We start from the raw sequence: 17690 nt of genomic DNA on the forward strand, positions 1-17690 counted from the left end.
GCTTGCAGCTGGTGGGGCCTGGCCCTGCTCATCCCCTCGGCTTGCAGCCCCCTCCCACGCTCCCTTGGAAATCTGGAAACAAAGCTCAGCCAGAAGAGAGGCTCAGTCAGACCCAACGGTGTGAGGGCCATGGTGCTGTGCTGCCAGACTTTAATGAATTCTGTGTTTGCTCCATTTGGGATGTGCATTTACAAACACAAACATTCAGGTGGGTTCTCCTGGCCTCACTCCTGGTTGCAGCTGCAGCAAATCCCAGGAAGGGGAAGCCCACCTGCCTGCCCCCCAGCATCCCCACACCCTGGGCAGCTACATTTCCATGGAAGCTGCAAACCCCTCGGACCCTCTGGGTCTCCTGACGAGCACACCAGGAGATGGTATCTATACAGCGCTTGAAGAGGAACATTGATGGATGCAAAGGTTTATTATACTTAGTGAATAAAGCTGATAACGAAAAATCAGTATTTTCCATGAGGGAGAACTTTGCACAAACTTCAATGAAAACTTTTTTTTTCCTTTTTTTCTCACAAAAACCAGACACTTCACAAAATTAATTTTGTCAAAATATAAGTTAAGCATAAAACTGGTGCCTTGCCCCCTTTGTGAGTGCTGCCACTGCTCTCTCTGATACCCACGTTGTCTGTTACGGAATGGAAAGCACAGCTTGTGTCAACAGGACTGAGAGATGTTTTGATTTAGTTTTTTTTCTTCCTTTTAACACCCAAATTTAGATCCCGCTCTGGTGACTGATGGCACCGACCTCTCGCACAGCGCTTGGGGCGAGGGGCAGCACTGGGGCCAGCAGCACCCAGCGGGGCTCGACAGTGGAGGAGAAAGCCCTTTTTGTTATACAGTGTTTATTAAGTAGATTCAGTCTTATATATGATATACAGATTCAAAAAAAAAAAAAAAAAAAAAAGGATTCCACATATTTATGAAATCAGTGCATTTAGCAAGTAATACCATGGAGATAACAGCTCGATTAACAGCTCATTGGTCTTTGTTAAGTGAGGGGACAGGGAGTTGGCCTGTGCTAATCATTCCACAAACAGAACAGAATTAAGTTGCATCACATATATAATAGACACACATTCTAAGAATTAAAATATTAAGCCACATTTACTGGAAAAATCCACAGTATATAACACAAATAACTCTTATCAAGCTCGTTGAGGAGGAAGTGCTCATCTGCTTAAGAGCCACATGAAGTTGCATAGGTGCCTATCTGCAAAAATATCATTTCCAAAGGAGTCAATTGATTAAGCAATAAAGTGTCACCTTAGAAGCTGGATTAAGTGCCATATGCTTTCTATGAGCCCTCGGGAAAGCAGCAGCTTCCCAAAGATCCTCTTCTGCCTCGATGGGAGCCTCCCGTGGGACCGCGCTCCCACCCTCCACCCCAAGCCAGCGGCTTGGGCGAGCTCACCCCTTCCCTAAAGTATTCCCAATTCTGCTCAGGAGTGTTTTCCCACTGCTCCCTCCACTGCTCCCCTTCATCAGTTGGACCCTACGGGCAGTGCCGCCCTCCTGCCTGTGAGGGAGGAGGATGGGGAGGCAGCAGCACTGCCCAGATCTGGGGCTTCAGAGCTCCAGATCAGCTCCCGATTGGAATTGCAGCTGATCTGTACAACTACTGGGGGGGGAAAAAAAAAACCACAACAGCTTGTGCAAAACCCAAAATTTCTTAAAGGGTGTGTGGGTTTCATAGGGTGTCGGGGCGGGCGCATGGCGGTGGGTGGGTGGGTGAGGCTGTGGCTGGGTTAAGCAGACGAACTGGGTGAGGGGCAGCTTCCTCTTCAACAGCAGGTCTGGCAGAACACACGGGGTCGGGAGTTCTGTACATGTAAACAGTACACTTTCACTGAGTCCAAAATTAGGAGCAAAAATACAAAGGTTCACATTGGTCTTAGGTAGATACAGGCGTAGAATTGAGCTGTGCAGCTCTGAAACAACCGAACAAAAGTTTCTAAAGCACCACTAAATTATATAAAAATCAGACCATGGACGGATTGTAGTTGGTGTCTGGTGAAATACTATGCTACCTTGTAAAAAGTTTTACAAAAAATTACAAATCAAAAGTATATTAACCCTCTGAGTTCAAAGCAGCATTTTTTTTTTTTTTCATGAACTGGTACTAAATCCGACAGCCGCTCCAGGAGGGAAGTGGCCCTTGGGATGAGGGAGGTACAAGTTACATCTGCTCACAACCCCGGGAACGCTCTCCCATAGAGAAACAGCATCATGGGAACCGCACGTCCAGGGCAGGATGGGTGTGTTGAAATAAAATCAAATTTACAAAAAAAAAAAATCTCTTTTTTTTCGACCAGTGATCAGCTTTTCTTAACCAAACCCAAGACCATCCAGACCATTTGCTAACCCAGCATTCTCCTTCCACCTCTCAGATATCTGGAAAGTCGGTGTATTCTGCTCCTGCTTGTTCCTTCTTGTTGAGAACCTGGACTAGCAATTCCTGACCCCATCCTGCCCAGTGAGAGTGCAGGAATGTGGCTGTGAACAGTCCTGGAGCACAGGGAGCCATGGTGGAGCATGGAGCAGCTGCAGAGCACGGAGATGTTTGTGGAGCTCATGCCAAAGGAACCAGAACGCTGTGGCTCATAAAAAAAAAAAAAAAAAAAAAAAAAAAAAAAAAAAAAAAAAAAAAAAAGAATAAAATATCCCTGACAGAAATTCGGAGTCAATCCCATTTGTTTCACAACTTGTCCCAGATGTGGTTGTCACCAGGGCTTTGGGAATCTGGTCTGTACCATTCAGCTGCAGGTTATGAACATCAGGTGCTGGGACAGGACGGTGTTGGGCACCCTTCTTTGCGGTGTCCTCTACAGCAGTTTGACCACGTGTGAGCGCTCCTGAACTTCCACATGTGCCGAGACAGGTTCAGAGGTGATCAGGAATGACTTGGATAAATAAAACTTAACCCAGCTGTGGTTGTTGGTGGTCTGTCCGTGTGCCCCAGGTTACCTCTGTTTCAGTACAAACTGATGGCAAACTTATGGCTAAAGGTTCCACTGCCTCTGGCGAGGAGGGAGGCACGGGCATGGGCGGCAGACCACGGAGAGGGAGAATCCCGGGACAGCGATTGTCTCTGCCTCTCCTGCCTGAACGGTAAGACTTTCACAAATGGCTGCGGTTACAGATCTTGCCAAAGGTTTGTTACTTCATGGTATTCACACAAAAATAAATATTTACATAAATTCCAAGTATGGGAGGATGCAGTGGACAAACCAAGCAGGCTTGTGAAGTGCTGGGGAAAGCATTAAGTCTGAGCCCTGGTTGGGGGCTGGCGTCCCCGGGGCCCCCTCCCCACCGGGAGGGGATGGGTGTGGCCACGATGCTCCTGGTTCCAGCATCGGCTCAGTTCTAAGAGCCACCATCATCTCGTCTCTGCACTGACCCCTCAGCTGCACCCCACGGTGAGGGGCTGCGTCCCTTTTCTCCAAATGCTACAGAAAGTTTAAGGTTTGGGGAAAACAGTCAATGCAACGGTTGATCCCTTCTGCTGTGGGGCCAGGCACGCCTGGCCTCAGGAACCAGCAGCTTTTTCTGTTCTGAGACTAAGAGCAGGGTAAAGTTTTGCTTCTCTTCCAGTGTGTGGCGCATCATGGGGTCAGAGGGTACAGGGGAGCTGCCCGGGCCCGCTCCTGGCCGGACCAGCGGCTGCTCAAGGGTGTGCCACCAGCGCTGGCCCCTGGAGCAGCAGCCCTCGGCCGCTGGCTTCGAGTGGCCAAAAAATAAGATAAAAACTGGCTCCAAACCAAGCAAGTTTCTACCTACAAAACAGCTTTACACTTATCGCATTTCTATCTCATGGTGTGGATTTCAGCCAAGTGGGGGGGGGGGCTGCGGGGGACAGGGAGCACGGGACCCTCGCTGGTCTCTGCACAGCTCCAGAGCACGTTGCATTGCTGGGCTGGGCTCAGCACCCCTGGCCTGAGCAAGGTCCCTGGGTTAGCAGCACTGGCAGTAGGTATTGCACTGAGCAAAACGAAGTGCATTGTTGTGGGGGGGTGGAAACAGGGCAGAATGGTCATCGGACTACGGTTCTTCCACACTTTGGGAACTGTGGGCTTGTTCCAGGACTGTGAGCAGAGGGGGAAGGATCCTGGGCCCCGGAGAGGACTTTGTCAGTTCTGCTGCTCAATGCTGCCCGTCTCTCCCGCAGAAGGGGGCGGTCATCACTCCAGCTCACCCCTGGGGCAAGCCCTGGGGCTGGCCTGCCTCACACCCCGGGTTCATGCCCTGGTGCTGCCCAGGGCTGGCTGCAGACTGAGCGGAGCACACGGCCGGGCGCAGCAGACCCCAGCCGGAGGTTCCAGCCTCCTCGGCACGATCCCCATGTCTGCAACACTCACTGACCCCAGGACCAGCACAGCCAGTCCTGGAAGAAGCCCACAATGGAGTGTGAGGTAGAGTACGGATGGTGACCACAAGACAGTGTTTCACAGGTGTTTTCTTCCTTTCTTCCTTCCTTCTCTTATCTGCAATGACTTTAATGAGTGTGAGATGTCCTTCCAGCTGGAGGTCTGCTGAGCTTGCCGAGTCTCTGTGGGAGGTTCAGACCCCACTGCTGCTACGGGACCCCTTAGAACAAAGGCCTAAGCAGGACGCTTGCACTGCTGTTCAGCTCCCACCTACGCTCACTGGAGGCTGAGCAGCCTCGATGTCAAGGGCTGGATGGCAAACTTGCTCCCTGTGGGACAAGGGTTCACCAGAGAAACAGGCAGAGCTGCCTGGAAATTAGTACTGTAGTGATATGGAATGTGTTATTTCACAGGAATAAATTCCTTCTGATCAGACAGACAAAAAACTGGCAATCTGTACAAACTCAAAAGAATCCATTTTCAGAAAAATAAATTACTAAGGGGAGAGGAGGGTCCATTTCTCAATAAATATGTGATTCAGCTCACCTAAGACTTGGAAATTATCCAGGGATGGGAAGCTAACATTTGGGTCCACAAAGGTTATTCTAAATACATCTGCAGCCCCAAACCTCCCCAGGCTCCCTTCTGCCCTTCAAAGTCCCACATCTTTCCAAGCTGCAGGGTTGGCTTCTGGTCAGCCGGAGGCACGGGTGTTGGTACGGTTCCAAAATGTGTCCTTGTGCCTGAAGTCCCAGGTGCTTGGAGTGTAAAAGAAAACAGGTCTTTTGGATCCCACCTTCTAAAACTACATGTGCCCACCACGCGGTGGGAGGACAATGGTGGTCCTGAGCAGGACACCACCGGGAGCCTCTGTCTAGCAGGTATAAATTGTCTTGTCGACCGAGGAGCGATGCAGACACGGGGAGTCAGTTCTGCTGTAAAATGAGGTTTTCCAGTTCGTCTGCAGAGCGGAGCAGGAACGCCGCCGACTCCCGGTAGCCGGCAATGAGCTGCCGCACGGCGCTGATCTCCGTGGGGCTCAGCTGCGCCGCCTGCATGCCCCGGCTGCTGCTGTTGGAGGGGGCCGTGCTGGAGCCCCCGCCTTTCATGCTGAGATCGGTCGGACCTGCCAAGGAAAAGTGAGAGGGAAGCTCAGGCACAGCAACCTTTCCCATGCTCATCCTGTTGTGATTCCAGACCTCTGCACCACTTGGAAGGTCCCCACAGTGCCCAGATATTGTGAGGAGCTCCTGCTCTCACAGACACCAGAGCAGCCACTCACTCTCTGCAACAGGAATACAGGTCCAGAAGGCTGGAGCACCTATGCTACGGGGACAGGCTGAGGGAACTGAGGTTGCTCAGCCTGGAGAACAGAAGGCTCTGGGGAGAACTCAGAGCTCCTTTCAGTGCCTAAAGGGGCTCCAAGATAGCTGCAGAGGGTCTTTGGACAAGGACAGGGAGTGACAGAACAAGGAGCTTCAACCTCACAGCAGGCAAGCTTAGATGGGATATTGGGAAGAAATTCTTCCCTGTGATATTGGTGAGGCCCTGGCACAGGTTGCCCAGAGAAGCTGTGGCTGCCCCATCCCTGGAAGTGTTCAAGGCCAGGCTGGACAGGGCTTGGAGCAATCTGCTCTAGTGGAAAGTGTCCCTGCCTGTGGCAGGGGGTTGGAGTGAAGTCAACTTTAAGGCTTCTTCCAAACCAAACAATTCTGTGGTTCTATAAAGAAGTCTCAGAGCCAACATGACAAAAATCCCATCCTGCAGCCTGGCCCACAGCTCTGTGAAGAAAGGGTCACTGGGAGGTAAGCCAGCTCCTGTTGGCACTTGCACCATCAAAATCGCCTTCCAGGTTCTGGTTTTCCTTCTGCATATGGGCAGTAACATCCCACATGGGCTGTGCTCCCATGGTTTATCTTGATGAGTGACCCCAGTAGGTAAAGGCAGGGGAAAAAATGGACTTAGCTTCATGTTGGACTAAGTAAGAGAAGCAAAACACAGAGCAAGAAACACACAATCAATTGTGGAAATGAGAAGTGCCAAGAGATGTACTAAAGATGTGACAGTAGTCAGGGAGAGGAGGCTGGTGAGGCTGCAGCCTGGAGGGAAGGAGAGAAGACACTGAACTAATCCCTGGGCTGTGAGTTGGGTGCTGCAGGCGGATGGAGCAGTTGGTGATGCTGGAGAAAGGCCTTGGGATGGCTGAGCTCCTGGGACAGCCATGGGAACAAGGACTGGGTGTTGTGGCTGTTTGCAAACTGGGATGGGGGAGTTCAGCTGCCCTCAAATCCAGGTGGGTGCCACTGGTGATGGCGGCAGGGAGGGGAGCTCACTGCCTCAGGTGGAATGGAAAGCATTCAAGGAAAGCAATGCTGGAGCTGCAGGAGGAGCAGCACCAGCAGAAGTGCTCCATGCCAAGAGAATCAAAGCTTCAAAGCAGGGGAGGAGGAGGAGAAGAAGGAGGAGGCTCTCATGCGAAAGCAATTTCACTGGACAGAAAAGACAGCAGTAAACTGAGCCTGAGCCTGTTTCCCGGCTCACCAAGGGAGAAGGAGCTGGGAGCAGGGATGCGGGCTTGAGCAAGAATTTCCTGAGGTGGGGGATGGAGGGTGAAGACACTTCTGGGCAGCAAAGCCCTGTGGGGCCTCTGCTCAGAGGGAGGAGAAGACACAGCTCCTTCCTGAGTGCTCTACCCTCTTAAAGACTGGGCTGGAGCTTTGGAAAAAGGCAACTGCAAACCACAGGTTTAAAAACCCCCTAGAAAGAAAGAAGGCAATCTGCTGCTGGGTGCTGCACACAGGGCCTATCTGCTCCTCCTGGGTCTGCTCAGGGACCTTCTTGCACGCTCACTGTCTCACATGGATGAGCCAAAAGAGGGTGCCTGGCAGCAGGGGACCGGGTGCCTGTGCTGTTCTGGGGAGGAACCATGGCTGTGAGGATTAGGTCTCAGCAGCTGGAGGCCGGGACAGGATCTTTATTCAGGGTTAAGAAGCATTAGGAAGGGATGATAAGAGTTAATCCCAGACAGGCATCTCTCAGGCCTCCGGAAATCACATCCTTCCAAATCCTGGCTCCCGTCGGGGTGGGCTGGGGCAGAAGCCCAGAGCGCACCAGGACAGGCAATGGCAACCCAGGGATTGTGCAAGGACTAGACAAGGACTGGCAAGGGATCCAGCCCCTCGTGCCACCACTGCTGCAGCACAGAGCCAGAGGGAACACGTGGTCTTATCCCATACCTCTTGCTCCATGTGTGGACGCAAGTCACCAGGTACCTTGGAGCTTCCTGTGTGCCCTGCTCCAGCCCACTTGCTCCTAATCTCAATCTCTGCCTATGCTCTCCTTCCACCTTCCTGCCCTGCAGCATCAGTCCTGTTTTCTCAAATGTTCCCAGGCAGTCCCCAGCCCCTAAGAGCCCTCCTGAGCTGTGGCTGTGCCCCCCACCCTGTCCCCATCCCCGAGAGCGGAACGGCTCATACTAGCAGGAGATCAGGGCAGCGATAAGTGCCCGCCCTTGTTAATAGTTAACAGGGAATCTGGTACAGATTCTCCTTTTTTTTAAGTGACACTCCTTCCCTCCACCAGTGCCACCCAAACCGTCCTTCCAAGTACAGTTCAACAATTAACCACCTGCTGATGACGTGAGCAGAGCCGCCAGACGGAAGGGATAAGAAGGGATTTTGGAACTGCTTTGTGCAGCAGTGGGACAGGTGCTGCCACAACTGGGCTCTGTGGGAGCTGTGGGAGCAGCCCCTGCCTCTCCTCCAGCAACCAGCTCACTGTGGGGGATGCCAGGAGCCTCTGCTGCACTCCCCAGGCATGGAGCAGAGGCAATGCCAGGGTGGGGTCCCCATGCCAACGGCACAGCCACTTACCATTACTGTGGTTGCCCGTCTGGAGGGATGCAGGGGGCTGCAGGCTGCCCCCCAGGGACCCATAGCCACGGTAGCTGTAGTTCAGGCTTCCATTGATGTAGACCGGGTCTTGGGAGTAAGATGAAGCTGGAAGTGAGTAGGAGGAGTGGGTGATGGCTGTGGAGTCTCTGGAGTGCTGCTTGTCTAGAGCGATCGGTTCGTCCTGCACAGGGGAAACACAGACCTAGTCCAGCGAGGAGCCTGGCTGTCCTCTACTGCCAACAGGACAGACAGTGCAGGGATGCCTGGTGTCCTGTGGCTGCAGGGTGGCCAATCCAAACCAGCATTCCCATCCCCATAGGCCTGACACACCACAGGGTTCTTTTCTGCAGACCCTCAGACTTTCAGAAAGACTTTTGACCCCACCATAGGACACTTCCAGTTCTGTTCCTTGCCCACCTCCAACTGCCAGCACTGTACCTGGGAGGTCTGGTAGATCTCCAGCCGCATCCTCTTGGCTGCTTTCCGCGTTTCGCTCTCACAGGCGGCGGCCAGGATGTTCTCTGCCATGGCTGAGGTCAGGTGAGGTGGTGTGGGCCTGGTCTGCAGGGACACAAGCAGAGAGGATGCTCAGGGATGCGCTGCCCTGGGCACTGGGACGAGGGGCAGGGCACTGGGGTGGCCACTCACCATCTCCATGCCGTTCTTCTTCATGCGACGGCAGGATTTGAGGTAGGTGCGGATGCGCTTGCGCGCCCGCTCCTGGAACTCAGGGAACTGCCGGCTGCAGGACTCAATGATGGCCTGGATCTTCTCCTTGGGCTGCTTGGAGATGGGAACCATCCGGTCCAGGTTCTCATCCACAAAAAGGCGCACGAACATCTGCAAATGAGAAGGCAGGTGGTGGGAACCCTGAGACAGAAGGCAGGTGGGCTCACCCTCCCTGTGGAGCTCTCCTTACATTGAAGGCCTTTAGCCTCTCTGGGTCCATCCCCTCTGAGTCATTGATCTTATCATTGTCTTCATGGTCATCGTGGTCATCATCATCTTCATCAGCTGTGGGGGCCCTGCCGACAGTCAGGTCCTCGGGGCAGCCGCTCACCTCTGTCTTGATGGAGTCATAGCTGCCAGAGCTGTACGGGGGGGACTGAGAGGAGACAGGGGTTACCACCAGCAGCTCTCACCTCATGCACCTGCCCTTTCTCCTTGTCTCACTATGTCTGTCCCCTCTCCTGAAGGCCCCCCTGCAACCCAGGGAGATGAACCCATAGCCAGGCTCCCCTGCATGTCACCTCCTGCCTGCTTTGGGCAGGGGGCAGTGTGGTGGCCTCAGTGAGCCTGTGATAACTTGGAGGCCCAATTGCAGCCCTGGCTGGTGGGGCCATGGCTCTGCCTGATCCTGTGGGAAACACTGCCTGACCCTGGATGAATATGCTCCTTGTCACATGGTGACTGTTCACACAGCTGGTCAGGGGTGAGGTGAGCCCACTGCAGTGCCCAGCTCTGGGGAAGCTCTGTTGTGAGGCATGTCCCTGGCTCTCCCAGACCATCCCAGGCTGTACCTCTGCTGTGGTCTTGACCCCGTACTTGACCCTGCTGCGCAACCCGTCGGCACTGCAGCTGTCAGACTGGTAGTTAGGGGTGATGTGGGCAGGCGTGAGCTTGTCGCAGAGGTTGATGGGCTGGTCATCAGCCGAGGCAGTGAAGTCCATGGGGGCTGCGGTGCCATTGCCGTTCATTTCGGGGAAGGCGCTGTCGCCCTGCGTGCTGCTGGAGGTGGAGGGGTTCAGGGTGGAGGAGCCATTCCCGCTGCAGCTCTCTGACGAGGAGTCATCTGCAAGGAGGGATGTGTGGTTACCTCCTTGGCACCCTACAACCACCCTCCCAAAGCTGCTCTGGGCTCACTTGGGGGCCGAGTTGCCACTGGGAGCCAGGTTGGCACTGCTGCGCTTTGGGCCCTGGGATGCAGCAGATGGAAGTACAGATGATGGTGTCCTAGCCTGCAAGGCCATTGTCACAGGGATCCACTCCCTCATCCCTCAAAGCACACCAGGTGCTGCCGTGCCCCATGCCCGAGCCACCCATCCCTCTGCAGGTGACAGTCTCCACGCCTCCGCCCTCAGCCATGGTGCCTGGGCTTGAATAAGAACTTTGGAATTTGGTCTTTTCGGTTTCTATTTGCATTGCAGGGAGGAGAAAGGGGCACTGCCTCTCCCTACCAGGTCCCCTGCCGTCCTCCTGGCCCAGTTTGGGGCTGGATGTAGTGGGAAGTGACAAGTTCCTGCACTGGTGCTTAAGGCACATGTAGCTCTGCAGAGTGCTGAGCCATGGGCATGACACACAAAGACAGGCTCACTTGGGTGGGAAAATCCTGAATCCATGGTTCCTGGTAGCAGCATTAGGAGCTCTGCTCACAGCTGGCACACCAAGCAGCAAGGCTCCTCCTTGACATGCTGCTCCAGGGAGGGGACAGGGTCTGCATGATGTCCTTCCTGTCTCACTCAAAGCCCAAGTGACCTACACCCTACATGGACACTCCTGCTCCTGGTTTCCACGTGCCCTAGAGCCATCCCCACAGCATATGCAGGGCCTTTTCCCCACCACACAAACAGCTCAGGGCCCTGGCAATGGCGGTGCCACACACACCCAGTGCACAGACCTTGGCTGCATTCACACCCCAGGCCCTGGCACCATCTCCCTGCCTGTGCTGCTCCCACCACGGCAGCTCCCAAAGAACAGCCCAGCAGCAGCAGAGAGCCCGGCACTGCCTGCACCCACCCTGCCTGCACCTGGACAGGGAGCCCAGCCCTGGGGCCAGGCACGACATTTCATACTGCTCAGCCTGTTCCCTTCCCTCCCCCTCGCCGCAGTAAATCCTTTATTTCATTAGGTGCCTCTGCGAGAGGGAAAGGGCGAAGCACGTGGGAGCTGCTTCCTGCGCCAGCGTGTGCCGGGCGGTGAACAAAGAAGCTGTCGGCAGTGACGAGCAGATGGCCGTCCCTGCGCCCGGCCCGGCCACCGTGGGACAATGGGCCGGGGCTGTGGGGCGGCCACAGCCCCGTGCCGATGGCCCCTGGCACACGGGCGCCAGGTCCAAAGGTGTGCAGGCGCAGGGTGGCGGGATGGTACCCAGCTGCTGCCATCCACCCTCCTCCTCCCCCTGCCAGCACCTGCAGAAACTTTCCTGCGAGGCTGGGCGAGTGCTGCGGTGACCCTGTGGTGGCCCAGGACTTTGTATCCCTTAAAATAAACACACTTGAGGACACTCGGGTATCCAAGCTGACTGTGGGGCCGGGCCAGGGCTGCTGCCGCGTGTCCCCAGTCACCCCGCCACGGGAGCCAGTGCTCACTGCCAAGCCTCGCGCCTGCGCCAAGGTGGCTCCAGGCCCCACGAGCCACTAAATTAAAAAGTCCCTACTGGAGCTCCCCGTTCAGCAGAGCTCCCTCCCCCTCCTTTCCCTTGTGCTGATCCACTTATTCGTCTGAGCGATGACCAGAGCTGACCTAATCCCCAGGGTGGTGTTTATGTGCTGGGCGCTCTGGGCTGGTGGCAGGCGTCACCCGCCCCACCACGGGGCTGGGTCCTGGCAAAAGCCCTCGGTCACAGTGCTCTGTGCCAGGGAGTGCGGGGCTCCAGAGGGGCTCAGCAGCCAGCACTTATCCAGGGGCACCTTCCGAGCCACTTCCCCAAAAGGAGCTCCAGTCTCCTGTGCAATAGTAGGGCTGCAGTGGGCGGCTGCATCCCAGGCCATGTCCACAGGTTCCTGCTGCATCTGGAGGGGCAGAATGTTGGGGGCACTGACATCTCCTGCTTCCACAGCCCTCCTGGCCCAGGGCACTGCTCTGGTGCTGAGCCCTCCAGGGTTTTGCTTTCCCTCGGCACAGGTGCAGGAGCAATGATGGCTTGGCTGTGGCCCTAGCAGGAGTGGGCAGGTGGCCGGGGGCACAGAGGCCTCCCTGCCCAGGATGGCGGCTGTCCCTCCCCCAGCACTGTTCTCTGCGCCAGGGGAGATGGGGCTCCCAGAGGGAGGCTCCAGTCTCATCCAGCGATGCCTCTCGGAAGGATTAAGGAGAATTATTCCTGTGCACGGAGGCACGAGCTGTAGGCCAGGCCCCGCCATCGGCCCGGGCACAGCCACAGCAACAGTGCTGGGCCAATCGGCGCCATGGCCAGGATGATGGTGGGGACCTCCTCCCTCAGCTCTTTGGCAGCCCTGACACCAGCAGGGCTGGGGAGCTTACTATGGCACAAAATCCCTGCCAGGCAAGAGCACCAGGAGAGGCGTCACCTGGGAGAAGATGTGCAGGTGCCCTGAGCATCCCAAACCTGCCCTGGGCATCCCCAACTTTCTCTGGGCACCCCTGTAGGGATGAAAGCACACTCAACCTGCTATGAGCATCTCCAGTCTATCCCAGTCATCCCAAATCCACCTTGGGCATTCCACTCTGCCCTTGCCCATCCACCTCCAGCCTCCTCACAGACCCCAGCTCTGGCCCCCCATTCCTGTAGGCAGTGACAGTCCTGCACTGGCTGCTGACACCAGACAGAATCCTGGGGGTGACACCTGGACCACCCCGATTCCTCCACGTCTCAGGTTTTCTTTTGTGTCACACAAAACACAGACAGCAGCAGCTGCACGTCAGCTTTCCACCCGATGCTGCTGCATTTACGAACCCTGGGTTTGCTACAGGAAAAGATACTGCAAACAAAGAGAAAGATGTCTCTAGGAACCTGCCAGGTGGGATAAGGAAATGAAACGGGAATCTAATATCAGTGGCCAGCATCTACTAAAAGAACAATTTAGCTTATGCAAGGATGGATGTACATAAATAATGAGGTTCTTTAACCCATGAGCTACAGATATTTTCTTATTTCGGTATTTTTACATGTTATGCTCTCTCAGAAGCTCCACACACAAAGTGGTGGGTTAATCTCAGCATTGTGAGCAGAGAAATGGCCACAAATTCAAATTGGTGACTCCTTGGGTCTGAATGGGAATGGCCATAGCCAGCTTGAAAATGCAGATGAGCTCAGGAGGGAGCTTCAGTCTCCTTGTTGGGATGGATGGGATGGGGATGGGGCTGCTCCCTGGGCAGCTTCACTGGGGTATCTCCAGCCTAAAGGCACTCTTGAGAGGAGCTGGGGCACCCCACAGCAAAGTGGATCCTGGGGGAGAGGGAGCAGGAGCACGCCCACCTTGGGTGCTGGGACCAGATTTAGGCTCCTATGTTGTTTTGGTAGCTGTGTCAGGACTCTGGGCAGTGGTGGGGTTGTGTTGACCACACTCCCTTTTGGCCATACCCACCAAGCCCTGGAGCTTGAAGAGGTTTTCCACATCTCCCAGCAGTGCCCAAAGCACATGTCAGGAGCAGGGCTCCAGCAGCAGCAGGCGAGCAAGGCCAGGCTGTGCATCCATGAATATATTCATTATCAACCAGCACGAGCCTGGTGAGCTCCCTGCTCACGGCTGGAGCTTGGCTGAACGAGGAGCCCCTCTAATGAGGATAATTGGGAGCCCCCCTGCTCCACCCCCGTGCCCTAATTGAAGCAGATGGAACTGCAAAAACAATGTCACTTCTAACTGGTTTGATCTTTCAGTTGGAAAACGGGACTATTTCCTTCTCCTGTTTAATCCCCTCGAGCTGGGGCTCCATGGGCTGCATGGAGGTGGAGCAGACCCTGGCACTGTGTGGGAGAGACTAGAGAGGCTGGAGAGCCCAACAGAGGCAGCTGGCCCGAGGTCCGTGGAGTGCTGCCTTCTTTGGCCCCTCTGCAGAGGCCAGACCATGACAAGACACGTGGTGAGGCTGGTGAGGTGGCTGTGGGGGAGCAGCTTTGTGCCTCTGCTGCAGCCCCGGCATCTCCCCGGCATCAGCCCAGGAGAGCAAGAAGCAAAATGGCTTCTTGGGCAGCGGTACTGGGGGAGGAGGGGATCAGTCACTTATTAAATGAATTAATCAGGGCTCAGCGTTTTCATTTTGGAGAGGCTGCTGGATTATCCTTGATTTCTGTGGCGCTGGATTTGAGGAGATCAGGAGGGGAAGGGGTGATTTCCAACACCTGCTCCCTGGGAGATTTTATGGCGGGGAAGTGGTCGAGTTTAACATCTCTGCCGGCGCAGGCCACCGCACCACTCTCCAGAGCAGAGTTAAAGATGAATGGGGCAAATTGTTCCTCCTCCTGTCACATCTCCAGAGCGGAGACAAAACCTCTTTTGACTCAGGAAACAATGAGCTTATGTAAGAGCCAGCGGCCCACGGAAACCTCGCCGCAGCCCTGCACCATGCAGTGGGACAGGGTCCACCCGGCTCTGCCCACATCCCACTGCCATGGGACCCCAGCCAGCCTTGGGGCAGCCCTTCCTTGGCTGCTGCCCACCTGCCTGGGCAGTTGTGGGTGTCACAGCCATGCCAGGTCCCACCAGTGACCCTTGGTGCCCCATGGGCCATCATGGATCCACTAGCCTGCTATGGCTCCATGGGTGATGGCAGTGGTTCTGCCACACCTGAGTTCCTGTGCCTTGTGGGTGGGTCTGTCCCATTTCCAGCCTGCCGTGGCATCGGAAAAGGAGCTGCACACCCAGCCTGGGAGTGGCTGTCAGGAGGGCACAGAGCATCCCACCGCCGCCAGCCAGGAAGATGAAAAGTGCCATAAATTATTCACTCACAAAAGAGACAAGAAGGGAGAAGAAGGGGAGGAGGAAAGCCTGCGAGAAAGGGATACTTAATACAAATTAGAGAGACTGAGTGGGAATGGGGGCCCTGGGGAGGGCCACTGCTGAGTGTTAGAGCCACACTCATCAGGGCAAGGGACCAGCACCGCAGGGATCCTGCACCCATGACTGGCTGGTGAGTGGCAGGAGAGGCCCTGGCCCTTCACTGCTCATGTAGACAGAGACCAGAGCCCATTTTCTCCAGGTCCTGCCCAGCGTTTGCCTCCAAGATGTGTAAGAAAGAAAAAAGCAACGTGGCTGAGGGCTGCAGTGCACTGGGGCTGGCCAGGTTCCAGTTAAGACGCTCTATTTCCTGTCTTCCTTTGCTAAGGCAAACCTCGTTATGTCCCAGACAAAGTGTCCACCCTCCACACTCCCGCCCTGGGTCCCTGCCTTGACGAGGCAGACATCTGGCACGGCCGGACACAATGCGCGCCTGCAGGCAGAGCTTGGCTGGACAAGGCAGCGCTGTGCGGCCGCCTCCCTGTCCCCTGCCATGAAAGGTGCCCCCCAGTGCCGTCTCCCCTCGGCTCCACTGCCCAGCCCGAGGCAGCAGCTCCCTCCGGCACCAGGATCTCACCGCGCCAGCCCCATGCTGGACATTTCCCATGCACCAAAGCTCGTCTTGCACAGAGCAGCTTTGTCACAAACACCCTCTGTCCCTTGGTTTTCCCTTCTCCTCCCAAACACTGTCCCTTCCCTCCTGCTGCTGCTCCTCCAGCCACCTTGCAGCTCAAAGAATGCTTGAGCCAGGAGCTGGCCCTTGCTCACACTGAGGAAGGAGGTGGCACAAACCAAGCCTCTCCTTGTGCCGCTGCTGCTGGCAGCCACCCGGATCCTGCTGCAGGGAGGGGACATGCCATGGCCCCATGCTGCCTGGGCACTGCCTCTCCCCATGCCAAACAAACGGGTTTGGTGGGTTCAGGCTGGATTCATGCCGAGCTGGTGCCTCCAACACAGACCTACCACCAGAGAGACCCTGCTGTGCACCCCCAATCCTTCAGGGACTGTCCTTTAACACTGTGGGGCTCACCCCGATGTCCCCACTCACCCCTCTGGTTGGGGTTACTCAATCTGGGGAGGAAGGGAGGGGCACAGATGGTGTTGGCTGTCTATAGCTTGGTGATCCTCTCAGCTCTGGATTAAGGAAAAGAACCCCCAGAACCCTACTCCATGCACCAGCACGATGAACTGACTGATCGGCAGGGCCTGCACCAGCCATGAGAGAGCTGGAGCTGAGCTCACGTACCAGGCTGGGAAAGCCACCACAGGCTCACAGTGTCCCTGCTGCACTCCCCAGCCTGGCAGCAGGGAAGGACAACTTTCAAAGGACACCGAAAGGACGGTGTTTATGATAGCCAGGGCCTTTGCCCGGGAGGAGCAGATGTGCCCCTGGAAGAGGTGATGGGAATGGAGTCACCAGCCCAGTCTGCTCAGGCGAGGCAGGGATACATTTGTTGACTCCTGCTGTGGAGCCAGCACAGCATGGGGACACCTGGGAGAAAGAGGAAATATATCCCTAATGAAATGAGATAAGGTTGTAACTAGCTGTAGTAAGGCCTGGCTGCTGGTCCTAGCCTTTTTTAAGACTTTAGGGGGCCAAAATTCAGCAAGAGTTCAAAGAAGCCCTGGAAACAGTGAGGATTTTGCAGCCTGGACTAAGCAAGTGCCTTGGGGCTCACAGGCCACCTCCTGCACTAGCCAGCCATCAGACAGCTGCCCGTGGTCTGCTGGGCTCCCCCGTGGCTTACAAAGGGTGTTTGTATCCACCTGGCGCAGGGCTAGGCTGGCTGAGGAAAGCCCTGGGAGCTGTGTGACACCCAACGCTGCAGCCGTGACCCTGTGAGGGCACAGTGATGTGGGCACCACTGCCGTGGGGTCAGGTGCCAGCTGTCAGAAATGCAGCTGTGGAGTGGGACATCACCTGGGGATGGAGTCTGGCTTTTTGTCAGCACCTGGCAAGAGGCTGCTCCTCCCCAGAAAGTTCTGCTAGACTGGTGGTTCAGGGGAGCTGGTGATGTGCAGCACATCATGGGCATCTCATCAAATGCCAGCAGTGCGACCCCAGAGTTGTGGGACATGTGCCACCAGAGAGACTGCTGGTGCTATCCCTGACATCCCAGGGCAAGGTGTCCAGAGGAGTGACATGCCTTTCAAGCCCCTAGGACAGAATCTGGAAATAATGCTTGTCCACATGTCTTTGAGGTCCCTCTTTGTAGCACTCCTGAGGAATATCCCCAACATCCAGAAACCTCCCCAGCCAGCAGCCTCACGGGATGCCCCCAAGAAGCGTGTGCTTTCACAGTTAAGTAGGTTAAGAAAGTCCTTTCTCCAAGGTCTGGATTAGCCACTGCTGCTCCGGGCAGAACAGACTCAGTGGGGACGCTGCCAGTCAAGTGAGGACGGCACATGGGGAATCTCAGCAGAAGGGGATCAGTCCACCATGGTGCCATGAAGCAACCCCATGTCCCTCACACAGAGCAAGCACACCATACACACAGGAGTTTTCCCTGCTCTTCAGAAGAGGCTGGGGAGCAGCAAGCTCTGCCTGTGGGCTGAGCGCTGCTCCTGGGCAGTGGAGCAGGATGTACAGCCAGGGACAAGGCAAATCCTGTTAGTGGGCAAGACAGAAGCTCTTCTATATGAGCTCAAGCACTTTGCCATGTCACACACTGAGGTTTGGGGTCTGACTCCTGTAGTACTTTCAAGGGCACTGCTAGAAAGTCATAGCAGGCCTGGTGTGGAATACC

General features: G+C 55.5%; 1 protein-coding gene across 4 annotated transcripts in view; it reads right to left on the minus strand.

The window, feature by feature from the left end:
• Nucleotides 1-406: 406 nt before the first annotated feature.
• The window catches only part of NOL4L (nucleolar protein 4 like), a 63487-nt gene continuing 46203 nt past the window's right edge, over nucleotides 407-17690 (minus strand). For all 4 annotated transcript variants that reach the window (XM_056507058.1, XM_056507060.1, XM_056507059.1 and 1 more), the window contains 6 exons: nucleotides 9790-10061; nucleotides 9189-9374; nucleotides 8918-9109; nucleotides 8708-8830; nucleotides 8249-8450; nucleotides 407-5502 (listed from right to left, as the gene is read on the minus strand). In XM_056507058.1, coding sequence (XP_056363033.1) covers nucleotides 5303-5502; nucleotides 8249-8450; nucleotides 8708-8830; nucleotides 8918-9109; nucleotides 9189-9374; nucleotides 9790-10061 — 1175 coding nt within the window. In that variant the 3' untranslated portion in view covers nucleotides 407-5302. The remainder of the gene's footprint in view (nucleotides 5503-8248; nucleotides 8451-8707; nucleotides 8831-8917; nucleotides 9110-9188; nucleotides 9375-9789; nucleotides 10062-17690) is intronic.

This window comes from Oenanthe melanoleuca, chromosome 20 (genome assembly GCF_029582105.1).
Source record: "Oenanthe melanoleuca isolate GR-GAL-2019-014 chromosome 20, OMel1.0, whole genome shotgun sequence".
NCBI classification, from domain to species: Eukaryota; Metazoa; Chordata; class Aves; order Passeriformes; family Muscicapidae; genus Oenanthe; species Oenanthe melanoleuca.